Raw genomic sequence first — 25,982 nt, 5'->3', positions numbered from 1 at the left:
TAAGGGAGTAGCCAGTAAGTTGTGGGACAGCCGACAACGGGATGCCACACAGGCAGTGAAACACAGGACAGATGGAGATGTCCAGACATGAAGGAATATTCTGGATGTGCCGTCGATGGAGAAATCACCGTGCACCCTGTGGAGCTGTCCAGGACACAGCTTCCACCCTCTGTGTTAGCTTGCCAGGGTGGTTGTATTGAACTACCGCAGACTGGGTGGCTTAGACAACAGAAATGAATTGTCTCCCACTTCTGGGGGCTGGGAGTCCGAGCTCAAGGCGTCGGCTGAATATGCCTCCTCTGAGAGCTGGGAGACAATGTGTTCCGCCCTGCCCCCCAGCGTCTGGTGATTTGCCGGCCACCTTTGGCATCCCATGGCTTCTAGATCTCGCCTGCGTCCTCACAAGCCTGTCTGTGATTGTATACGGACACCAGTCATACTGGGTGAGGGTCCATGCAACTGAGCTCATGGGCACTTCAGTACTTCTGTAAGGAGCACTTCCTTCTATATATGGGGTTACTTTTGGAGGACCCGGGGAGTGAGACTTCCAACACAAATTTGGCAGGGATGTAATGCAACCCGTAACAACCTAGAAAGGACCTGAGGGAGGGATGGACTTGGAATCTTCCAGAAATGGAAGGAAGGACGTTATGGCTGCAGGATGGTGAGTAGAGGGGAAAAGAGAGCAGATGACCTAGGGGATGGGGTGCTCACCATAGGGGGTCTTTGGGTCCTGGTGATAGGTGTGGATCTGTCCTGGAGAGGACAGGACTCCCCTAGAAGGCTTAGACAGGGAAGTCATGTGATAGAATCACTCCTGCCCCAGAATCACTCTGACCACGGTGCAGACACTACACTGCTCTGGGCCAGCGGTGATGCAGCAGGTGAGCAGGACACCACTTGAGTGCTAAATGGGACCTTGAGAGCTTTAGACTTGGATTTTGCCCGTGAAGAAGAAGGGGAGCGGACAGGCTCTGAGTAGGTTTGGGAGGAGATTAGGATTTGGACCATGGAGATGATGGACAGGGGTCAAGCTCTGAGTAGGATTCGGACCAGACTAGGTTTGTGGCCATGGATACGACGCAGAGGGGTCAGGCGATGAGTAGGGTTGGGGCCTACTGGGAGTGCGGCCATGTGGACCATTGAGACAGGTCAGGCTCTGAGTAGGTTTGTGGCCAGAATGGGTAGTGACCATGAAGAACATGAAGAGGGGACACACTGTGAGTAGGTTGGGGGCCAGACTGGGATTGTGGCCATGGAAACGAGGGAGAGGGGTCGGGCACTGAATAGGTTGGGGCCCAGATTAGGATTTTGTCCATGGAGACGATGAAGAGGGGTCAGCTCAGAGTAGGTTTGGGGCCTACCGGGATTGCCACCCTGGGGACCAAGGAGGGATCAGACTCCGAGTAGGTTTGGCAAAAGACTAGGATTGTGACCATGGAGACGATGGAGAGGGCTGAGGCTCTAAGTAGGTTTGGGGCAAGGCTAGGATTGTGAGCATGGACACCATGGAGAGGGGTCAGGTTCTGAGTTGGTTTGAGAGCAGTCAAGGATTCTAGCCTGGAGAGCATGATGAGGCTTCAGGGTCTGAGTAGGTTTTCAGTCAGAGTAGGATTGTGGCCCTGGGGAGCATGGAGAGGAGTCATGCTCTGATTAGGTTACGGGGCCAGACTTGGATTGTGGTCATGGGGATCATGGAGAGGGGTCAAGCTCTGACTGGGTTTCGGGGAAGATGAGGATTCTGGCCATGGAGACATAGGAAAAGGGTCAGGCTATAAGTCGGTTTTGGGCTAGACTATGACTGTGGCCATGGAGACAATGAAGAGGGATTAGGCTCTCGGTGGATTTGGCGCCACCCTGGGATTGCAGCCACGTGGACCACGGAGAGGGGTCAGGCATTTAGTAGGATGGGAACCTGACTGGGAGTGTATCCATGGAGATGATTGCAAGGGGTTGGCCCTGAGTAGGTTTTGGTAAAGATTAGTATTGTGGCCATGGGGACCATGGAGAGGGGTCAGGCTCTGAGTAGGGTTGGGGGCAGATTTTGATTCTGGCCAAGGAGATGATGGACAGGGGTCAAGCTCTGAGTTGGTTTGGGACCAGACTAGGTTTGTGGCCATGGATCCGATGCAGAGGGGTCAGACTCTGAGTAGGTTTGGGGCCTACTGAGAGTGTGGCCATGTGGACCATGGAGAGGGGTCAGGCTCTGAGTAGGGTTGGGGCCTACTGGGATTGTGGCCTTGTAGACCATGGAGAGTGGACAGGCTCTGAGTCAGGTTGGGGCCTACAGGGATTGTGGCCATGTGTACCATGGAGATGGGACAGGCTCTGAATACAGTTGGGGCCTACTGGGATAAGGCCATGTGGACTATGGAGAGGGGTCAGGCTCTGAGTAGGGTTGGGGACAGATTAGGATTCTGGCCATGGAGACGATGAAGAGGGTTCAGGCTCTGAATAGGTTTGTTGCCAGACAGAAACCGTGGATATGTGGACGAGGGAAAAGGATCATGCTCTGAATAGGGTTGGATCCAGCCTGAGATTGTGGCCACGGGAACCATGGAGATAGCTCTGACTGAGTAGGTTTGGGAGCAGACTAGGATTTTGGCCTAGAAACAATGGAGAGGAGTCAGGCACTGAGTAGGATTGGGGCCAGACTGGGATTGTAGCCATGGGGACAATGGCGAGGGGTTAGGCTCTAGATTTGAGATCAAACTAGGATTGTGGCTATCTGTCCATGGAGGGATCACACTCTGAGTAGGTTTGGGGCCAGACTGAGCTGGAAGCCATCCGGACCATGGAGAGGATGCAGGTTCTGAGTACATTTGGAGCCTGACTGGTATTGGGGTATGTGGACCGTAGAGAGGGGTCAGGCCTTGGGTAGGTTTGTGGCCAGACTAGTATTCTGGCCTTGGAAACCATGGAGACAGGTCGGGCTCTGAGTAGTTCTGGGGCCAGACTATGATTGTGGGCACGAAGACAATGCAGAGGTGACCGACCGTGAGTAGGTTTGGGGCCAGACTCTATTGGAATGCATGGGGACCATGGACAGAGGTCAGGCTCTGAGTAGGTTGAGGGAACTAGGTTTCTAACTGTGGTAACCGTTATGAGGGGTCAAGCTCTGAGTAGGTTTGTGGCCAGAATTGGTTGTCTCCATGAAGACCTTGAAGAGGAGACACGCTGTGAAAAGGTTGGGGGCTAGACTGGAATGTGGCCATGGAAATGAAGGAGAGGGGTTGGGCGCTGAATAGGTTGGCGCCCAGATTAGGATTTGGTCCATGGAGACAAGAAGAGGGGTCAGATCAGAGTAGTTTTGGGGCCTACCGGGATTGCCACCCTGGGGACAAAGGAGGGATCAGGCTCCGGGTAGGTTTGGCAAAAGACTAGGATTGTGACCATGGAGACGATGGAGAGGGGTGAGGCTTTAAGTAGGTTTGGGGCAAGGCTAGGATTGTGACCACAGACACGATGGAGAGGGGCCTGGTTCTGAGTTGGTTTGAGAGCAGGCAAGGATTCTAGCCTGGAGAGCATGATGAGGCTTCAGGGTCTGAGTAGGTATGTAGTCAGAGTAGGATTGTTGCCTGGGGACCGTGGAGAGGAGTTTTGCTCTGATTCGGTTAGGGGCTAGACTTGGATTGTGGCCTTGGGGAACATGAAGAGGGGTCAAGCTCTGAATAGGTTCCAGGGCAGATGAGGACATGGAGACATAGGAAATGGGTCAGGCTATAAGTCGGTTTTGGGCTAGACTATGACTGTGGCCATGTGGAAGATGAAGGGGGATCAGGCTCTCAGTAGATTTGGCACCACACTGGGAATATAGCCATATGGACCAGAGAGAGGGGTCAGGCATCGAGTCGGATGTGAGCCTAGTGGGATTGTGGCCATGGATATGATTGCAAGGGGGTGGCCCTGAGTAGGTTTGGGTATAGATTAGCATTCTGGCCATGGGGACAATGGAGAGGGGTCAGGATCTGAGAAGGGTTGGGGCCTACTGGGAGTGTGGCCATGTGGACCATGCAAAGGGGTCAGGTTCTGAGTAGGGTTGGGGCCTACTGCGAGTGTGGCCATGTCCACCATGGAGAGGGGTCAGGCTCTGAGTACAGTTGGGGCCTACTGAGATTGTGGCCACGGGGACCATCGAGATCGGTCAGGCTCTGAGTATGGTTGTGGGAAGATTAAGATTCTGGCCATGGAGACAATGAAGACTGTTCACGCTCTTAGTAGGTTTGGTGCCAGACAGACTGTGGATTGTGGAAGAGGGAGAAGGATCATGGTCTGAGTAGGGTTGGGTCCAGCCTGAGATTGTGGCCATGAAACCATGGTGAAAGGTCTGACTGTGAGTGGGTTTAAGAGCAGACTAGGATTTTGGTCATAGAGACAATGGGTAGGGGTCATGCACTGAGTGGGATTGGGGCCACCCTGGGATTGTATCCTTGGGAACCAAGGAGAGGGGTTAGGCTCTAGATTTGAGGGCAAATTAGGATTGTGTCTATCGGTCCATGGAGGGGTCTCACTCTGAGTAGGTTTGGGGCCAGATGAGCTGGAAGCCATATGGACCATGGAGAGGATGCAGGCTCTTAGTTAGTTTGGAACGTGATTGCTATTAGGATATGTGGACCATAGAGAGGGGTGAGGCATGGGTAGGTTTGGGAGGAGACTAGCATTCGGCCTTGAAAACCATGAAGAGAGTCAAGCACTGTGTAGGTTTGGCACCAGACTGCAAATGTGGCCACAAGTACTATGGAGAGGTGACTGACCCTGAGTAGGTTTGGGGCCAGTCTGTAATGGAATGCATGGGGACCATGGAGACAGGTCAGGCTCTGAGTAGGTTGAGGGAACTAGGTTTGTAACCATGGCAACCTTGATGTGAGTTCAAGTAGGTCAAGTAGGTATGTGGCCAGAATGGGTTGAAGCCATGATGGCCTTGCAGAGGGGAAACCCTGTGAGTAGGTTGGAGGCCAGACTGGGATTGTGGCCATGGTAACGAGGGAGAGGGGTGGGACACTGAATAACTTGGTTCCCAGACTAGGATTTTGTCCATGGAGACAGTGAAGGGCAGTGAACTCAGAGTAGGTTTGGGGCCTACTGGGATTGCCACCTTTGGGACCAAAAGAGATCATCAGGCTCTGAGTCGATTTCGTGAAAGACTATGTTTGTGACCTGGAAGACGATGGAGACGGTTGAGGCTCTAAGTAGGTTTGGGGCCTACTTGGATTGTGGCCATGTGAACCTTGGAGAGGGGTGAGACTCTCAGTAGCATTGAGTCCTACTGAGATATTGGCCTTTGGACCACGGAGAGGGGTCAGGTTCTGAGTAGGGTTGGGTCCTACTGGGATATTGGCCTTGACCATGGGGAGGGGTCAGTCTCTGTAGGTTTGGGGTCAGACTTCAAATGTAGCCACAAGTACTATGGTGAGGTGACTGACCCTGAGGTGGTTTGGGGTCACTCTATTGGAATGCATGGGTCCATGGAGAGAGTTCACTCTCTGAGTAGGTTGAGGGAACTAGCTTTGTAACCATGGCAACCTTGATGTGGGGTCAAGGTCTGAGTAGGCTTCGGGCCAGAATGTGTTGTAGCCATGATGGCCTTGAAGAGGGTACACCCTATTAGTAGGTTGGGGGGCCAGACTGGGATGGTGGCCATGGTAACAAGGGAGAGGGGTGGGACACTGAATAAGTTGGTGCCCAACTAGGATTTTGTCCCTGGAGACAATGAAGGGGAGGGAGCTCAGAGTAGGTTTGGGGCCTACTGGGATTGCCCCCCTGGGAACAACGGAAGGGGCAGGCTCTGAGTAGGTTTGGTGAAAGACTAGGATTGTGACCAGGGAGACAATGGAGAGGGTTGAGGCTCTGAGAAGGGTTGGGGCAACCCGGGGTATCGGCCTGTGGATCAGAGAGAGGCGTCAGGCTCTGAGTAGATTTGGGGTCTGATTAGGATTCTGGCCAAGGAAATGATGGACAGGGCTCAAGCTCTGAGTGGATTGTGACCAGAGTAGGTTTTTGGCCCTGGATACCACGCAGAGGAGTCCGGCTCTGAGTAGAGTAGGGGCCTCCTGGATTTTGACCATGCAGACAATAGAGACACGTCACGCTCTGAGTAGTTTTTGGAGCAGACTACGAATGTGGCCACATGTACTAAGGAAAGGTGACTGACCCTGGATAGGTTTGGGGCCAGGGTCTATTTGAATGCATGGGGACCATGGAGACAAGTATGACTCTGAGTACGATGAGGGAACTATGTTTCTAACCTTGGCAACCTTGATGAGGGGTTAAGCTCTGAGTAGGTTTGTGGCCAGAATGTATTGTGGCCATGAGGTCATTGAAGAAGTGACACCCTGTGCATAGGTTGGGGTCCAGACTTTGATTGTCGCCATGGTAAAAAGGAAGAGGGGTGGGCACAGTATAGGTTTGGGCCCAGACTAGGATTTTGTCCATTGAGACAGTAAACGGGAGGGAGCTCAGAGTAGGTTTGGGGCCTACTGGAATTGCCACCATGGGGAACAATAGGCATCTTCAGGCGCTAAGTCAATTTTGTGAAAGGCTAGGTTTGTGACGAGGAAGACGATGGAAAGGGTTGAGGCTCTAAGTACGTTTGCGGCCTCCTCTGGTTGTGTCCAGGTGGATCATGGAGAGGGGTCATTCTCTTAGTAGGTTTGGGTCCTACTGGATTATTTGTCTGGTGGACCATGGAGAGGGGTCAGGTTCTGAGTAAGGTTGAGTCGTCCTGCCTGCGATACTGGCCTTTTTGGACCATGGAGAGGAGCTGGCTCTGAGTAGGTTTGTGGCCAACTGCCAATGTGGCCACAAGATCTATGGAGAGGTGACTGACCCTGAGTAGGTTTGGGCCAGTCTCTATTGGAATGCATGGGGACCATGGGACCATGGAGAGAGGTCAGGCTCTGGGTAGGTTGGGGCAACTTGGTTGTAACCATGGCAACCTTGATGTGGGGTTCAAGCTCTGAGTAGGTTTGTGGAAAAATGGGTGGAAGCCATGATGGCCTTGAAGGGGGACACCCTGTGCGTAGGTTGGGTGCCAGACTGGGATTGTGGCCATGGAAACAGTGAAGGGGAGTGAGCTCAGAGTAGGTTTGAAGGCCTACTGGGATTGCCACCTTTGGGACCAAAAGAGATCGTCAGGCTCTGAGTCTATTTGTGAGAGAGTACATTAGTGACCAGGGAGTCGATGGAGACTGTTGTGGCTCTAAGTAGGTTTGGGGCCTACTCGGATTGTGGCCCTGTGGACCTGGGAGAGGGGTCAGGCTCTGAGTACGGTTGAGTCCTCCTGGGAAATTGGCCTTTTGGACCATGGAGAGGGGTCAGGCTCTGAGTAGGTTTGGAGCGATACTGCAAATGTGGCCACAAGATCTATGGAAAGGTGACTGACCCTGAGTAGGTTTGGGGCCAGTCTCTATTGGAATGCATGGGGACCATGGAGAGAGGTCAGGCTCTGGGTAGCTTGAGGCAACTTGGTTTGTAACCATGGCAACAGTGATGTGGGTTCAAGCTCTGAGTAGGTTTGTAGCCAAAATGGGTGGAAGCCATAATGGCCTAGAAGAGGGGAGAGCCTGTGTGTAGATTGGGTACTAGAGTGGGATTATGGCCATGGTAAGGAGGAGAGGATTGGGGCACTGAATAGGTTGCGGCCCAGACTAGGATTTTGTCCATTGAGACAGTGAAGGGGAAGGAGCTCAGAGTAGGTTTGGGGCCCGCTGGGATTGCCACCTTGGGGACTAAAAGGCATCCTCAGGCTCTGAGTGGATTTCGTGAAAGGCTAGGTTTGTGACAAGGGAGACGATGGAGAGGGTTGAGGCTCTAAGTATGTTTTTGCGGCCTACTCAGCTTGTGTCCAGGTGGACCATGGAGAGGGGTCATTCTCTTAGTAGGTTTGGGTCCTCCTGGGATATTTGTCTAGTGGACCATGGAGAGGGGGACAGGCTCTGAGAAGGTTTGGGGCCAGACTGCGAATGTGGCGACAAGAGCTATGGAGAGGTGAGTGGCCCTGAGTAGGTTTGGGGCCAGTCTCTATTGGACTGCACAGGGACCATGTGTCAAGAGAGGTCAGGCTGTGAGTTGGTTGAGGGAACTAGGTTCGTAACCATGGCAACCCTGATGTGGGGGTCAAGGTCTGCGTAAGTTTGTGGCCAGAATGGGTTGTAGCCATTATGGCCTTGAAGAGGGGACACCCTGTGCGTAGGTTGGGTGCCAGACTGGGATTGTGGCCATGGAAACAGAGAAGGGAGTGAGCTCAGACTAGTTTTCGGCCTACTGGGATTGCCACCTTTGGGACCAAAAGAGATCGTCAGTCTCTGAGTCGATTTGTGAGAGAGTACATTAGTGACCATGGAGTCGATGGAGACTGTTGTGGCTCTAAGTAAGTTTGGGGCCTACTCGGATTGTGGCCCTGTGGACCTGGGAGAGGGGTCAGGCTCTGAGTACAGTTGAGTCCTCCTGGGAAATTGGCCTTTTGGACCATGGAGAGGGGTCAGGCTCTGAGTAGGTTTGGTGCGAGACTACGAATGTGGCCGTAGATCTATGCTGAGGTGACTGACCCTGAGGTGGTTTGGGGTCACTCTATTGGAATGCATGGGTCCATGGAGAGAGGTCAGGCTCTGGGTAGCTTGAGGCAGCTAGGTTTGGAACCTTGGCAACCTTGAAGTGGGGTCAAGGTAGGAGTAGGTTTGTGGCCAGAATGGGTTGTAGCTATCATGGCCTTGAGGAGGGAGACCCTGTGTGCCTAGGTTCGGGGCCAGACTGGGTTGTGGCAATGGAGTCTGTGAGGGGAGTGAGCTTAGAGTTGGATCGGGCCTACTGAGATTGCCACCTTTGGGACCAAAAGATATAATCTGGCTCTGAGTCGATTTCGTGAAAGACTACGTTTGTGATCAGGGAGACGATGGAGATGGTTGAGGCTCTAAGTAGGTTTGGGGCCTACTCGGATTGTGGCCATGTGGACCTGGAAGAGGGGTCAGGCTCTGAGTATGGTTGAGTCCTCTTGGGATATGTGGCCTTTGGACCATGGCGAGGGGTCAGGCTCTGAGTAGGTTTGGGGCCAGACTGCGAATGTGGCCACAAGGACTATGGAGAGGTGACTGACCCTGAGTAGGTTTGGGGCCAGTCTCTATTGGAATGCATGGGGACCATGGAGAGAGGTCAGGCTCTGGGTAGCTTGAGGCAGCTAGGTTTGGAACCTTGGCAACCTTGAAGTGGGGTCAAGGTCTGAGTAGGTTTGTGGCCAGAATGGCTGGTAGCCATCATGGCCTTGTGGAGGAGACCCGTGTGCCTAGGTTCGGGGCCAGACTTGGTTGTGGCAAAGGAGGAAGGGAGTGGGCTTAGAATCGGATTCGGCCTACTGAAGGATTGCCACCTTTGGGACCAAAAGAGTTCATCCGGCTCTGATTGGATTTCGTGGAAGACTACGTTTGTGACCAGGGAGACGATGGAGACTCTGGTTGAGGGCTCTAAGTAGGTTTGGGGCCCACTCAGAATTTGTCCATAAGGACTTTGGAGAGGGGTCAGGCTCTGAGTAGGTTTGCGGCCAACTGCGAATGTGGCTAAAAGTACTATGGAGAGGTGACTGACCCTGAGTAGGTTTGGGGCCAGTCCCTATTGGAATGCATGTGGACCATGGAGAGAGGTCAGGCTCTGGGTAGCTTGAGGCAACTTGGTTTGTAACCATGGCAACCTTGATGTGGGTTCAAGCTCTGAGTAGCTTTGTAGCCAAAATGGGTGGAAGCCATGATGGCCTTGAAGAGTGGACACCCCTGTGTGTAGGTTGGGGACTAGAGTGGGATTGTGGCCAAGGTAAGGAGGGAGAGGGGTGGGGCACTGAATAGGTTGCGGCCCAGACTAGGATTTTGTCCATTGAGACAGTGAAGGGGAGGGAGCTCAGAGTAGGTTTGGGGCCCGCTGGGATTGCCCCCTTGGGGACCAAAAGGCATCCTTAGGCCTGAGTGGATTTCGTGAAAGGCTAGGTTTGTGACGAGGAAGACGATGGCAAGGGTTGAGGCTCTAAGTACGTTTGCGGCCTCCTCTGGTTGTGTCCAGGTGGATCATGGAGAGGGGTCATTCTCTTAGTAGGTTTGGGTCCTACTGGATTATTTGTCTGGTGGACCATGGAGAGGGGTCAGGTTCTGAGTAAGGTTGAGTCGTCCTGCGATACTGGCCTTTTGGACCATGGATAAGGGCTGGCTGTGAGTAGGTTTGTGGCCAACTGCCAATGTGGCCACAAGATCTATGGAGAGGTGACTGACCCTGAGTAGGTTTGCGGCCAGTCTCTATTGGAATGCATGGGGACCATGGAGAGAGGTCAGGCTCTGGGTAGCTTGAGGCAACTTGGTTTGGGGCAAAGCTCTGAGTAGGTTTGACCAAATGGCAAGCCATGATGGCCTTGATGTGAGGTTGGGGGCAAGCTCTGAGTAGGTTTGGTAAGGAGGGAAATGGGTGGAAGCCCAGACTGAGGATTTTGTCCTGAGACAGAAGAAGGGGAGGAGCTCACCCTGTTTTGGGGCCCGCTGGGTGCCAGACTGGGATTTTCGTGGCCATGGAAACAGTGAAGGGAGTGAGCTCAGAGTAGGTTTCGGGTATGTTTGGGTGGCCTATTGCCACCTTTGGGACCAAAAGAGATCGTCAGGCTCTGAGTCTATTTGTGAGACTACATTAGGACCAGGGAGTCGATGGAGACTGTTGTGGCTCTAGTAGGTTTGGGGCCTTGGATTGTGGCCCTGTGGACCTGGGAGAGGGGTCAGGCTCTGAGTATTTGAGTCCTCCTGGGAGTTTTGGACCATGGAGAGGGGTCAGGCTCTGAGTAGGTTTGGGGCCAGACTGCGAAATGTGGCCACAAGATCTATGGAAAGGTGACTGACCCTGAGTAGGTTTGGGGCCAGTCTCTATTGGAATGCATGGGGACCATGGAGAGAGGTCAGGCTCTGGGTAGCTTGAGGCAACTTGGTTTGTAACCATGGCAACAGTGATGTGGGGGTCAAGCTCTGAGTAGGTTTGTAGGCCAAAATGGGTGGAAGCCATAATTGCCTTGAAGAGGAGAGCCTGTGTGTAGATTGGGTACTAGACCTGTGGGATTAATGTGGCTATGGTAAGGAGGGAGAGGGTCATTGGGGCACTGAATAGGTTGTGAGGTGCCCAGACTAGGATTTTGTCCATTGAGACAGTGAAGGGGAAGGAGCTCAGAGTAGGTTTGGGGCCCGCTGGGATTGCCACCTTGGGGACTAAAGTGGGGCATCCTCAGGCTCTGAGTGGATTTCGTGAAAGGCTAGGTTTGTGACAAGGGAGACGATGGAGAGGGTTGAGGCTCTAAGTATGTTTGCGGCCTACTCAGCTTGTGTCCAGGTGGACCATGGAGAGGGGTCATTCTCTTAGTAGGTTTGGGTCCTACTGGGATATTTGCCTGGTGGACCATGGAGATAGGTTCAGGCTCTGACTGGTTTGGACCAGACTGGCGAATGTGGCCACAATAGACCTATGGAGAGGTGAGTGGCCCTGAGTAGGTTTGGGGCCAGTCTCTATTGGACTGCACAGGGACCATGTGTCAAGAGAGGTCAGGCTCTGAGTAGGTTGAGGGGTCTACTAGGTTCGTAACCATGGCAACCCTGATGTGGGGGTCAAGGTCTGGTAAGTTTGTGGCCAGAATGGGTTGTAGCCATTATGGCCTTGAAGAAGGGACACCCTGTGCGTAGGTTGGGGTGCCAGACTGGGATTGTGGCCATGGAAACAGAGAGGGGGAGTGAGCTCAGACTAGTTTTCGGCCTACTGGGATTGCCACCTTTGGGACCAAAAGAGATCGTCAGGCTCTGAGTTTGATTTGTGAGAGAGTACATTAGTGACCATGGGAGTCGATGGAGACTGTTGTGGCTCTAAGTAAGTTTGGGGCCTACTCGGATTGTGGCCCTGTGGACCTGGGGGCCAGACTGGGGAGAGGGGTCAGGCTCTGAGTAGGGTTGAGTCCTCCTGGGAAATTGGCCTTTTTGGACCATGGAGAGGGGTCAGGCTCTGAGTAGGTTTGGACTGCGAGGGGTCACTGCGATGCAAATGGCCACAAGATCTATGGAGAGGTGACTGACCCTGAGTAGGTTTGGGGCCAGTCTCTGTGGAATGCATGGGGACCATGGAGAGAGGTCAGGCTCTGGGTAGCTTGAGGCAACTTGGTTTGTAACCATGGCAACAGTGATGTGGGTTCAAGCTCTGAGTAGGTTTGTAGCCAAAATGGGTGGAAGCCATAATGGCCTAGAAGAGGGGAGAGCCTGTGTGTAGATTGGGTACTAGAGTGGGATTGTGGCTATGGTAAGGAGGGAGAGGATTGGGGCACTGAATAGGTTGCGGCCCAGACTAGGATTTTGTCCATTGAGACAGTGAAGGGGAAGGAGCTCACAGTAGGTTTGGGGCCCGCTGGGATTGCCACCTTGGGGACTAAAAGGCATCCTCAGGCTCTGAGTGGATTTCGTGAAAGGCTAGGTTTGTGACAAGGGAGACGATGGAGAGGGTTGAGGCTCTAAGTATGTTTGCGGCCTACTCAGCTTGTGTCCAGGTGGACCATGGAGAGGGGTCATTCTCTTAGTAGGTTTGGGTCCTACTGGGATATTTGCCTAGTGGACCATGGAGAGGGTTCAGGGTCTGAGACGGTTTGGGGCCAGACTGCGAATGTGGCCACAATAGCTATGGAGAGGTGAGTGGCCCTGAGTAGGTTTGGGGCCAGTCTCTATTGGACTGCACAGGGACCATGTGTCAAGAGAGTCAGGCTGTGAGTTGGTTGAGGGAACTAGGTTCGTAACCATGGCAACCCTGATGTGGGGGTCAAGGTCTGCGTAAGTTTGTGGCCAGAATGGGTTGTAGCCATTATGGCCTTGAAGAGGGGACACCCTGTGCGTAGGTTGGGTGCCAGACTGGGATTTGTGGCCATGGAAACAGAGAAGGGAGTGAGCTCAGACTAGGTTTCGGCCTACTGGGATTGCCACCTTTGGGACCAAAAGAGATCGTCAGTCTCGGAGTCGATTTGTGAGAGAGTACATTAGTGACCATGGAGTCGATGGAGACTGTTGCGGCTCTAAGTAAGTTTGGGGCCTACTCGGATTGTGGCCCTGTGGACCTGGGAGAGGGGTCAGGCTCTGAGTACAGTTGAGTCCTCCTGGGAAATTGGCCTTTTGGACCATGGAGAGGGGTCAGGCTCTGAGTAGGTTTGGTGCGAGACTACGAATGTGGCCGTAGATCTATGCTGAGGTGACTGACCCTGAGGTGGTTTTGGGGTCACTCTATTGGAATGCATGGGTCCATGGAGAGAGGTCAGGCTCTGGGTAGCTTGAGGCAGCTAGGTTTGGAACCTTGGCAACCTTGAAGTGGGGTCAAGGTAGGAGTAGGTTTGTGGCCAGAATGGGTTGTAGCTATCATGGCCTTGAGGAGGAGACCCCTGTGCCTAGGTTGGGGGGCCAGACTGGGTTGTGGCAATGGAGTCTGTGAGGGGAGTGAGCTTAGAGTTGGATCGGGCCTACTGAGATTGCCACCTTTGGGACCAAAAGATATAATCTGTCTCTGAGTCGATTTCGTGAAAGACTACGTTTGTGATCAGGGAGACGATGGAGATGGTTGAGGCTCTAAGTAGATTTGGGGCCTACTCGGATTGTGGCGTTGTGGACCTGGAAGAGGGGTCAGGCTCTGAGTATGGTTGAGTCCACTTGGTTTGTAACCATGGCAACCTTGATGTGGGTTCAAGCTCTGAGTAGCTTTGTAGCCAAAATGGGTGGAAGCCATGATGGCCTTGAAGAGTGGACACCCTGCGTGTAGGTTGGGGACTAGAGTGGGATTGTGGCCAAGGTAAGGAGGGAGAGGGGTGGGGCACTGAATAGGTTGCGGCCCAGACTAGGATTTTGTCCATTGAGACAGTGAAGGGGAGGGAGCTCAGAGTAGGTTTGGGGCCCGCTGGGATTGCCCCCTTGGGGACCAAAAGGCATCCTTAGGCCTGAGTGGATTTCGTGAAAGGCTAGGTTTGTGACGAGGAAGACGATGGAAAGGGTTGAGGCTCTAAGTACGTTTGCGGCCTCCTCTGGTTGTGTCCAGGTGGATCATGGAGAGGGGTCATTCTCTTAGTAGGTTTGGGTCCTACTGGATTATTTGTCTGGTGGACCATGGAGAGGGGTCAGGTTCTGAGTAAGGTTGAGTCGTCCTGCGATACTGGCCTTTTGGACCATGGAGAAGGGCTGGCTGTGAGTAGGTTTGTGGCCAACTGCCAATGTGGCCACAAGATCTATGGAGAGGTGACTGACCCTGAGTAGGTTTGCGGCCAGTCTCTATTGGAATGCATGGGGACCATGGAGAGAGGTCAGGCTCTGGGTAGCTTGAGGCAACTTGGTTTGTAACCATGGCAACAGTGATGTGGGTTCAAGCTCTGAGTAGGTTTGTAGCCAAAATGGGTGGAAGCCATGATGGCCTTGAAGAGTGGACACCCTGCGTGTAGGTTGGGGACTAGAGTGGGATTGTGGCCAAGGTAAGGAGGGAGAGGGGTGCGGCACTGAATAGGTTGCGGCCCAGACTAGGATTTTGTCCATTGAGACAGTGAAGGGGAGGGAGCTCAGAGTAGGTTTGGGGCCCGCTGGGATTGCCCCCTTGGGGACCAAAAGGCATCCTTCGGCCTGAGTGGATTTCGTGAAAGGCTAGGTTTGTGACGAGGAAGACGATGGCAAGGATTGAGGCTCTAAGTACGTTTGCGGCCTCCTCTGGTTGTGTCCAGGTGGATCATGGAGAGGGGTCATTCTCTTAGTAGGTTTGGGTCCTACTGGATTATTTGTCTGGTGGACCATGGAGAGGGGTCAGGTTCTGAGTAAGGTTGAGTCGTCCTGCGATACTGGCCTTTTGGACCATGGAGAAGGGCTGGCCGTGAGTAGGTTTGTGGCCAACTGCCAATGTGGCCACAAGATCTATGGAGAGGTGACTGACCCTGAGTAGGTTTGCGGCCAGTCTCTATTGGAATGCATGGGGACCATGGAGAGAGGTCAGGCTCTGGGTAGTTTGGGGCAACTTGGTTGTAACCATGGCAACCTTGATGTGAGTTCAAGCTCTGAGTAGGTTTGTGGAAAAATGGGTGGAAGCCATGATGGCCTTGAAGGGGGGACACCCTGTGCGTAGGTTGGGTGCCAGACTGGGATTGTGGCCATGGAAACAGTGAAGGGGAGTGAGCTCAGAGTAGGTTTCGGCCTACTGGGATTGCCACCTTTGGACCAAAAGAGATCGTCAGGCTCTGAGTCTATTTGTGAGAGAGTACATTAGTGACCAGGGAGTCGATGGAGACTGTTGTGGCTCTAAGTAGGTTTGGGGCCTACTCGGATTGTGGCCCTGTGGACCTGGGAGCGGGGTCAGGCTCTGAGTACGGTTGAGTCCTCCTGGGATATTGGCCTTTTGGACCATGGAGAGGGGTCAGGCTCTGAGTAGGTTTGGAGCGATACTGCAAATGTGGCCACAAGATCTATGGAAAGGTGACTGACCCTGAGTAGGTTTGGGGCCAGTCTCTATTGGAATGCATGGGGACCATGGAGAGAGGTCAGGCTCTGGGTAGCTTGAGGCAACTTGGTTTGTAACCATGGCAACAGTGATGTGGGTTCAAGCTCTGAGTAGGTTTGTAGCCAAAATGGGTGGAAGCCATAATGGCCTAGAAGAGGGGAGAGCCTGTGTGTAGATTGCGTACTAGAGTGGGATTATGGCTATGGTAAGGAGGGAGAGGATTGGGGCACTGAATAGGTTGCGGCCCAGACTAGGATTTTGTCCATTGAGACAGTGAAGGGGAAGGAGCTCACAGTAGGTTTGGGGCCCGCTGGGATTGCCACCTTGGGGACTAAAAGGCATCCTCAGGCTCTGAGTGGATTTCGTGAAAGGCTAGGTTTGTGACAAGGGAGACGATGGAGAGGGTTGAGGCTCTAAGTATGTTTGCGGCCTACTCAGCTTGTGTCCAGGTGGACCATGGATAGGGGTCATTCTCTTAGTAGGTTTGGGTCCTCCTGGGATATTTGTCTAGTGGACCATGGAGAGGGTACAGGCTCTGAGAAGGTTTGGGGCCAGACTTCGAATGTGGCGACAAGAGCTATGGAGAGGTGAGTGGCCCTGAGTAGGTTTGGGGCCAGTCTCTATTGGACTGCACAGGGACCATGTGTCAAGAGAGGTCAGGCTGTGAGTTGGTTGAGGGAACTAGGTTCGTAACCATGGCAACCCTGATGTGGGGGTCAAGGTCTGCGTAAGTTTGTGGCCAGAATGGGTTGTAGCCATTATGGCCTTGAAGAGGGGACACCCTGTGCGTAGGTTGGGTGCCAGACTGGGATTGTGGCCATGGAAACAGAGAAGGGAGTGAGCTCAGACTAGTTTTCGGCCTACTGGGATTGCCACCTTTGGGACCAAAAGAGATCGTCAGTCTCTGAGTCGATTTGTGAGAGAGTACATTAGTGACCATGGAGTCGATGGAGACTGTTGCGGCTCTAAGTAAGTTTGGGGCCTACTCGGATTGTGGCCCTGTGGACCTGGGAGAGGGGTCAGGCTCTGAGTACAGTTGAGTCCTCCTGGGAAATTGGCCTTTTGGACCATGGAGAGGGGTCAGGCTCTGAGTAGGTTTGGTGCGAGACTACGAATGTGGCCGTAGATCTATGCTGAGGTGACTGACCCTGAGGTGGTTTGGGGTCACTCTATTGGAATGCATGGGTCCATGGAGAGAGGTCAGGCTCTGGGTAGCTTGAGGCAGCTAGGTTTGGAACCTTGGCAACCTTGAAGTGGGGTCAAGGTAGGAGTAGGTTTGTGGCCAGAATGGGTTGTAGCTATCATGGCCTTGAGGAGGAGACCCCGTGTGCCTAGGTTCGGGGCCAGACTGGGTTGTGGCAATGGAGTCTGTGAGGGGAGTGAGCTTAGAGTTGGATCGGGCCTACTGAGATTGCCACCTTTGGGACCAAAAGATATAATCTGTCTCTGAGTCGATTTCGTGAAAGACTACGTTTGTGATCAGGGAGACGATGGAGATGGTTGAGGCTCTAAGTAGGTTTGGGGCCCACTCAGAATTTGTCCATAAGGACTTTGGAGAGGGGTCAGGCTCTGAGTAGGTTTGCGGCCAACTGCGAATGTGGCTAAAAGTACTATGGAGAGGTGACTGACCCTGAGTAGGTTTGGGGCCAGTCTCTATTGGAATGCATGTGGACCATGGGGAGAGGTCAGGCTCTGGGTAGCTTGAGGCAACTTGGTTTGTAACCATGGCAACCTTGATGTGGGTTCAAGCTCTGAGTAGCTTTGTAGCCAAAATGGGTGGAAGCCATGATGGCCTTGAAGAGTGGACACCCTGTGTGTAGGTTGAGGACTAGAGTGGGATTGTGGCCAAGGTAAGGAGGGAGAGGGGTGGGGCACTGAATAGGTTGTGGCCCAGACTAGGATTTTGTCCATTGAGACAGTGAAGGGGAGGGACCTCAGAGTAGGTTTGGGGCCCGCTGGGATTGCCCCCTTGGGGACCAAAAGGCATCCTTAGGCCTGAGTGGATTTCGTGAAAGGCTAGGTTTGTGACGAGGAAGACGATGGAAAGGGTTGAGGCTCTAAGTACGTTTGCGGCCTCCTCTGGTTGTGTCCAGGTGGACCATGCAGAGGGGTCATTCTCTTAGTAGGTTTGGGTCCTACTGGATTATTTGTCTGGTGGGCCATGGAGAGGGGTCAGGTTCTGAGTAAGGTTGAGTCGTCCTGCGGTACTGGCCTTTTGGACCATGGAGAAGGGCTGGCTGTGAGTAGGTTTGTGGCCAACTGCCAATATGGCCACAAGATCTATGGAGAGGTGACTGACCCTGAATAGGTTTGCGGCCAGTCTCTATTGGAATGCATGGGGACCACGGAGAGAGGTCAGGCCTGCGTAGCTTGAGGCAACTTGGTTCGGAACCATTGCAACCTGATGAGAGATGAAGATCTGAGTAGTTTTGTGGACAAAATGGGTGGAAGCCATGATGGCCTTGACGAGGGGACACCCTATGTGTAGGTTGGGGGCTAGAGTGGGATTATGGCCAAGGTAAGGAGGGAGAGGGGTGGGGCACTGAATAGGTTGTGACCTAGACTAGACTTTTGTCCAGTGACTCAAGATCGGGGGGGAGCTCAGAATTGTTTTGGGGCCCGCTGGGATTGCCACCTTGGGGACCAAAAGGCTTCTTCAGGCTCTGAGTCGATTTTGTGTAAGGCTAGGTTGTGATGAGGGAGACGATGGAGAGGGTGAGGCTCTAAGTATGTTTGCGGCCTTTTCAGCTTGTGTCCAGGTGGACCATGGATAGGGGTTATTCTCTTAGTAGGTTTGGGTCCTACTGGGATATTTGCCTAGTGGACCATGGAGAGGGTTCAGGGTCTGAGACGGTTTGGGGCCAGACTGCGAATGTGGCCACAATAGCTATGGAGAGGTGAGTGGCCCTGAGTAGGTTTTGTGCCAGTCTCTATTGGACTGCACTGGGACAATGTCTCGAGAGAGGTCAGGCTGTGATTTGGTCGAGGGAACTAGTTTTGTAACCATGGCAACCCTGATGTGGGGGTCAAGGTCTGCGTAAGTTTGTGGCCAGAATGGGTTGTATCCATGATGGCCTTGAAGAGGGGGTGCCCTGTGCGTAGGTTTGCGGCCAGACTGTTATTGTGGCCATGGAAACGTGCTCCATGATTCGGGCCCTGAATAGCCTGTGTCCCAGGCTAGGATTTTGTCCATGCAGAAAGTGAATGGGAGGAAGCTCAGAGTTGGTTTGGTGCCTACTGTGATTGCCACCCTGGGGTCCTACGTAGGCACAGGCTGTGAGTACGTTTGGCGAAATACTAGGATTTTGACCACGGAGATGATGGCGAGGGTTGATGCTCTGAGTAGAATTGGGGTTACTGGGATATTGGCCTTGTGGACCATGGAAAGGTGTCGGGCTCTGAGTTGGGTTGGGATCAGATTTGGATTCTCGCCAAGGTGATGATGGACATAGGTGTAGCTCTGCATAGGTTCGGGACCAGACTAGGTTTGTGGCCATGTGGACCATGAAGAGGTGTCTGCCTCTGAGACACCTGTCCCGGGTTTGTGGCCATGTAGACTACTTAGAGGGGTCAGGCTCTGTATAGGGTTGGGGTCTATTGATATTGTTGCTATGTGGATCATGGAGGGGGGTCAGGCTCTTAGTTGGGTTCGGGGCAGATTAGTATTCTGGCCATGGTGACGAAGAAGAGGGTTTAGTCTCTGAGTAGATTTGGTGCCCGACAGAAATTGTGGATATTTGTAGGAGAGAGAAGGGTCATGCTCTGAGTAGGTTTGGGTCCAGCCTGAGATTCTGGCTCCAGTCACCATGGTGTTACATGTCTGAGTGTGAATAGGTTAAGGGCAGGCTAGGATTTGGCCATCGAGACAATGGAGAGGGGTCAGGCACTGGGTAGTATTGGTGCCAGACTGGGATTGTAGCCATGGGTACCATGGAGAGGAGAAAATGTAGAGGGGACCATACTATGAGTAGGTTTCGGACCAGACTATATTTACATCCATGGGGGCCATGGAGAGGGTCAGGATCTGGGTAGGTTTGGTGTCATATTAGGAATTGTGCCCTGAAGAATATGGAGACGTCCCATGCTATGAGCAGGTTTGGGCTAGCTAGGATGAGGCCATGAGGAGCATGGAGAGGAATCACGCTCTGAGGAGGTTTTGGGAAAGACTCGGATTGTGGCTATGGAGACAATGGAGAGGGCCAGGCACTGAGTAGCTTGGGGGCACTAGGATTGTCGCCATGGCCTCCATGATGCGGCATCAGGCTCTCCGTAGGATTGTGCCCAAACTACGATTGTGGCCATAGAGACAATGATGAGGGCTCATGCTCTGAGTAGGTTTGGTACCGGACTGGGTTGTGGCCTTGGAGATGATAGAGAGGGGTCAAGATCTGAGTAGCTTTGGCCAGATAGGATTGTCGTCATGGGTCCATGCTACAGGGTCTGATTCTGAGTAGATTTGGGGCAAGACTGCAATTGTGGCCATCGAGATGATTGAGAGGGGTCAGACACTGAGTAGTTTGTGGCCTAGACTAGGATTCTGACCATGAGGAACATGAAGAGGTGACTGGCTCTTAGTAGATTTGGGTCCAGACTAGAATTTTTATTTTCAGGATGATGCAATGGGGTCAGACTGAGTAGGTTTCAGCCTGGACTGGGTTTGTAGCCAAAGGGACCATGGAGAGGGGTAAGGCTCTAATTAGATTGAAAGACAGGCTGGAATAGTGGTCATGGGGACCATGGAAAGGGATCGGGTTCTGAGTATGTTTGAGCCAGACTAGAATTGGGCATGGGTACCATGTAGAGGGGTGAAGCTCATAGCAGGTTATGGACCAGACTGGGATTGTGTCCATGGGGACCATGAAGAGAGTTCAAGTTTTGACTAGATTTCATGAAGATTAGGATTCTGGCCATGGAAATAAAGGAAGGGGGTCATCTTATACGTAGGTTTCAGGCTAGACTCTGATCGTGATTATGGGAATGATGTAGAGGGGTCAGGTCTCAGTAGGTTTGGGTTCACACTGGATTTGTAGCCATGTGGACCATGGAGGGGGGTCAGGCACCGAGTAGGTCGGGATTGTGGATGGAGATGATTATGAGGGGTCAGGCTCTGAGTAGGTTTTGGGCCAGAGTGTGATTTTTGCCATGGAGATAATGGAGAGGTATCAGACTGAGTAGGTTTCAGGGCCAAACTAGGATTTTCACAATGGGGACCATGGAGAGTGCTCAGGCTCTAAGTAGATTTGGAGCCATCCTAGTATTTGGCCATGGAGACCATGGAGAGAGTTCAGGCTCCAGATAGGTTTGCTGCCAGACTAGGATTATGGCCATGGGTCCATGGAGAGGGTTCAGGCTCTGAGTATGATTGGGGCCTACTAGGTTCGTGGCCATGGCAACGACGGAGATGGGCCGTGCTCTGAGTAGGTTTCTGGCCAGTTTCAGATTGTGGCCTTAAGGACCATGGAATAGGGCCAACCTCTGAGTATCTTTGGGGACAGACTATGATTGTAGCCATGGAGCGGATGGAGAGGTGTCCATCTGTGAGTAGGCTTCAGTTCAGAATAGGATTCTGGCCATGGGGACCATGAGGACCAGTCAAGCTGTGTGTAGGTTTGCGGCCGGATTAGGATTGGCCATGGAGACGATGTGTAGTGGTCATACTCTGAGTAGGTTTGGGGCCATACTGGGATTGTAGCCAAAGGTTGGTTCATGGAGAAGGGTCAGGCTCTGAGTAGGTTTGAGAACAGACTAGGTTTGTGGTCATGGAGACCATGTGAGGGGTCAGGCTTTGAGTAGGTTTGGGAGCAGACTTGGATTGTGTCCATGGAGACGATGAAGTGGTGTCAATCTCTGAGTAGGTTTGGCCCCTACTGGGATTGTCGCCATGGGACCAGAGGAGAGGGGTCAGGCTTTGAGTAGGTTTGGGGCCAGACTAGGATTGTGGCCATGGGCCATAAAATGGATTCATGTTCTGCATAGGTTGGGGGATTTTGTCCCTGGAGTTGATGGAGAGGGTTCATGCTCTGAGTAGGTTTGGGGCCAGACTCTATTTGTGTTCATGGGGACCGTGGAAAGGGGTCATGCTCTGTGTAGGCCTAAGGTCAGAGTAGGAATGTGACTATGGCGACCGTGCAGTAGGGTCAGGCTAAGTTTGGGGCAACACTAGCATTGTGGCCATGAAGACAATAGATAGGGTTCGGGCTCAGAGTAGGTGTGGGACCATACTATATTTTTAGCCGTGAGACCATGGATGTGGGTCCAGCACTGAGTGGTTTTAAGGCCAGACTCAGGTTATGGCCATGGGTCCGTGGTGAGGGGTCAGTATCTGAGTACGTTTGGGGCCAGACGAGTACTGTGGCCATGGCGACCATGGAGAGGCTTCAGGCTCTGAGTAGGTTTTGGGGCTAGATTTGGATTGTAGCCATGGGGACCGGTGCAGGGGGTTCAGACTCTGGGTAGGTTTGGGGCCATACTGGGATTGTGGCCATGGGGACCATGGAGAGTGTTCAGATGCTGAAGGGGTTTGGGGCCAAAGGGATTATGGCCATGGTGCCAATGGAGAGGACTCAGACTCTGGCTAGGCTTGGGGCCGGCCCCACTCACTGTGAGTCCCAGGTGCAGGTAAGGGAACAGGGTCAGCTGCTTCCTCAGGGACCGAACAACAGATTGGTGTTTAAATCCACTTGCAGCGGTATAAGAAGTGGATTTGGGGTGGCGGGGCTTGGGGACCTGAGAGTGTCCTGCCTGTGGACGGTGAGACGAAGTGAGCAGGGCCTGTGTGAAGAAGGGAGGCAGAGCGGGCGAGCGTGCTATGGAGAAGCCTGAGAAGAAGAGACGTAGAGGTGGTCGCCACGTCAGGGCTGTCCGGCTGTGAGTTAGATGAGAACAGAACACCAGGAGGCGGGTCACTGGTGAGTGCGGTGACTGCTGTGGAGGGTGGGGGGACAGTGCGTGGCAAAGAAGTAGAGGCTGCGAGGGTAGGCCATCGGGACCACTGCTCTGCAGGGGTTTAGAGGAGGCGGCAGGCGCTGGAGGTGCGTGTGGGCTCGGGGGTGTGCTGGGGGGAGTCTGACCCTCAGTGAGGGACTTCCAGGTGTGGGTGTCTGTAAACGGGCCGTCTGCTCAGAGGGATGGGCTGAGGGTGCGTGAGCAGGTCCTGGAGTGAGTGAGAGGGCCAGGGTCCCGGGCACAGCTGGGGTCACCCGACAGGGCTGCTCAGCTGGAGAGGTGGGGGCAGGCCGTGGCTCTGGGTGTGGGGACAGTGGGTTGGGAAGGGGGCCAGTGTGAGGCAGCTTTTGTGATCACGAGGCCTCCAGTCTGAGAGTGGGTGCGTTTTCTTAAGGGACTGTCGCTGAAGCCAGGCAGATGTAGTTCCGGAACTGGGAGCAGAGCTGGACTGGAGGAGGTGGTGCTCATGGGCCAAGTACAGCCCCAGGCCCGATGATGGTGAGGGTGGCGGTGATGGGGAGCCACCCTTTGTAGCCGCCCCATGAGGTGCCGTGTACTGGACTAGGTTCCCTCGGCGACTTGTCAACGATCCTCACAGCCACCCGGGAGACTGAGGCTCTGGGAGGTGTGGGGACCCAACAGGGAGGTTCAGGCCTGGGGCCCCGCACTGCCCGCTGCACAGCTGTGTCCTCCCGGGAGGAGGAGGGAGGCCTCCACAATCCAGGTGCGAGGAAGGGGGTGCATGCGCTCAGATCTCCTGTGATCACAGGCCATGTCTGTCCCTCAGCCCCTCCTTTGCACATATGGAGTGGGGCGATGGTGGTGCTACCCTCCCGGGGTGTCAGAGGGTTGAGTCCTATGTGCGTGGGTTATGCCCACCCCTAGCACCCGGCATAGACACAGTGCATGTGGCCCAGTACCGGCTGTCCTTGCTCTTGTGTTTCCTTTCTCTAGGTTCGGGTCAGGGTTGGGGGGTGCCTTTTGATAGTGGAGAGCGGTGGGGCAGGAAGGGGTCACAGGAGGGTCCCACCCAAAGGGATGTGGAGGAGACACCTGCCGGGGCCAGCTGCACTCACTTCGGCAGCCCCGGGCTGGGCACCGGGAGATGAGTTCAGCAGAGCGTCGGTGGCGATCACAGGCCCCAAGCGGGTTGGGGTGGGGGCTGTCAGGAGAAGAAGCCAAGCCCGGGACTGTCTGTGCTGGGAGGAGGCTGGGGCCAGCTGGCTGAGCTGTGAACCCGGGGGCCCTGCTGCTCTGGGTTCTCCTGCCTCAGTGTCCCCTGGGGTGGAACCGAGCCCATGCTCTCCTGGCCAGCTCTCCTCCAGCTGGCCCTGCCCTCCTGGGGGCTCCCGGAGGCTCAGCTGATGGCCAGGTCATCCCGATGTGCAGCCCCTTCCTTGGGGCCTGTCAGCCGACTGTAGGGCTCGAACGAAGGAGTCCGGGTCAGTGGGGTCTTGGGCCGCCCGGGGAACACTGCAGAGCGGTCTGGCCCACGGTCGGGAGCTCGGAGCGCCGGGAGTGACGCTCGTGGCCATTGGCAGTTCCGTGTTTCCGCAGGCCCGGTGAGGCCCGGGAGCTGGAGGGCCATGCAGTTCGGCTGCCTCTCCTTCCGGCAGCCTTACGCAGGTTTCGTGCTGAATGGCGTGAAGACGGTGGAGACACGTTGGCGTCCAGTGCTGAGCGGCCACCGGAACCGGACCATCGCCATCCACATCGCTCACCGTGACTGGGACGGCACCACGTGGAGGGAGCTGCTGCTGCAGAGGCTCGGCATGACCCCCGCGCAGATTCAGGCCCTGCTTCGGGAAGGGGAAAAGTACGGCCGCGGCGTGATAGCTGGCAAGTGCTGGGCAGCAGACGTGGCTCCCACACCCCGAGGGCTCCCCCCCAGGACCAGGCTCAGGAGCTTTCTGGCTCGCCTTCCTTTGAACTGCTAGGCATGTGGGTGGTGCTTTCTGGAAGACTCCCACCTTCCTGGGGGCAGGGGGGCCCTGGGCCGGGGGTGGGGGCTTTGCCGAGGCCCCACGACCTCAGGTGAACCCTGCATCTGCTCTGGGCCTCAGGTCCCAGTTTTGATCTGAGAGGCAGGGCCAGGTTCCAGGTCTCCATGTGGGATTTGTCTGTGGGTATGTATGTGTCCACCCATGTGTCTGCGGACGAGTGTGTGCGTGTGCACACGCGCATAGGTGCGGCAGAGACCATGGGAGGCACCCGGGACCGGCTGTGGGTCGGGGTAGCCTCCTCAGGCTGTTGCTGGCTTCCGGTGCGATGCCCCGCCCCCACTGTCCTGGCGTCCTGGGTAAGTTCCCTAACCCTTGGTGGTGGGTAGGGCCCCACAGCAGCCTCTGCCACCTGCCGAAGTGCTTAGGGACCTGATGGCCCGTGTCTGCCCCTGCCTCCCACCCCTCATCGTCTGCTGCCCTAAGCAGTCTGGCTGAGTCCAGCCCATGATCTGGGTGTGCTCATTGAGGACAAGCCCCTCCACTTCACTTCTCTCCCTCCCTCGGCTCCCCCAGCATTCCCTGAGCAGAGTTTGGCATGGCGGAAATGTTCGGTCACAGGGGCTCGGTATCCTCTGCGTCCCCTTGGTGAGCCCCTCCTGGTCTCCAGGGCGGGTAACTGTCAGTAACCGTGTCCTCTGCCAGGCGGGTCTGGGTTCCCGGAGGGAAAAACCAGCGTGTGCTTGTCCTTGTGCGCAGGGCTCGTCGATGTTGGGGATACCTTGCCGTGCCCGGCGGACTTAGCTCCTGAGGAGCTGCTGGAACTGGAAACTCAAGCTGTACTGACCGGCCTGGAGCAGAAGTACCTCACCGCACTCTCAAACCCTAGGTGGTTGCTGGAGCCCATCCCCGGGAAAGGTGGAAAGGATGTCTTCCAGGTAGACATCCCAGAGCGCCTGATCCCCTCGGGGCAGGAGGCCTGAGGCCTTTGCAAGGGTACGGAGCCAGCAGTGGGATGCGGACCATCACCACCCTTGGCGCTGCAGACACGGGAAGCGGTCAGGTCTGGCAGTGCCACCGTGCGCTGTTCATGGAAACAGGTGTGTCCACACACGCATGGGGGACAGGTCGGCAGACTTGCCTTGTGAGGTGCTTGCCTGGGATCCTCGCCAGTCTCAAGGGCTTCGACCCTCAGGAGGAAGGGAGAACCGCCCTGACGGCTTTTGCGCTGCCGCTCATTTGGGCCCTGCTGATTTCTTCGGCGTACAAAGAATTACGTCTCAAGACACCCAGTTGGTGTGTCCCCCATCTTTGTTCTGGTCAAAGTCTGGGAATGTTGGAACAGCATCCGGGGGATGTTGTGGGAAGGCTGGGAGCGGGCACTCAAGGAAGGCCCGGGAGTGGCCAGCCACAGACGCCCCCTGTTGACAAAGACGAGGACGTCAGACTGAGAAACGGCACCTGTCTTTCCTCGCAAGGGACTCTTGCTGTGTTGACAACACGTCCCATCCCATGGCCCCTGATGTATGCATGTTAGACTCATCGCGTGGCTACTTTGTATGCAAAGAAAGGATCCTCAATACAGCACTGATGGAAAAGTGA

At 54.4% G+C, this 25,982-nt stretch overlaps 1 protein-coding gene across 5 annotated transcripts in view; it reads left to right on the top strand.

Moving 5' to 3' along the window:
* The window catches only part of EOLA2 (endothelium and lymphocyte associated ASCH domain 2), a 27,791-nt gene extending 1,809 nt beyond the window's left edge, over positions 1-25,982 (top strand). For 3 of the 5 annotated variants that reach the window (XM_055337352.1, XM_055337349.1, XM_055337348.1), the window contains 2 exons: positions 23,998-24,279; positions 25,140-25,982. In XM_055337352.1, the coding sequence (XP_055193327.1) occupies positions 24,027-24,279; positions 25,140-25,363 (477 nt within the window). In that variant the 5' untranslated portion in view covers positions 23,998-24,026 and the 3' untranslated portion in view covers positions 25,364-25,982. Of the gene's footprint in view, positions 1-23,981; positions 24,280-25,139 lie in introns of all 5 variants that reach the window. The other 2 variants (XM_055337350.1, XM_055337351.1) reach the window with 1 other exon arrangement.

The sequence above is a fragment of the Nyctereutes procyonoides genome, unplaced genomic scaffold, assembly GCF_905146905.1.
Source record: "Nyctereutes procyonoides isolate TBG_1078 unplaced genomic scaffold, NYPRO_anot_genome, whole genome shotgun sequence".
Taxonomy (NCBI): Eukaryota; Metazoa; Chordata; class Mammalia; order Carnivora; family Canidae; genus Nyctereutes; species Nyctereutes procyonoides.
Note: the sequence above shows the minus strand (reverse complement) of the source record. Positions and strands in the feature narration are given on the sequence as shown.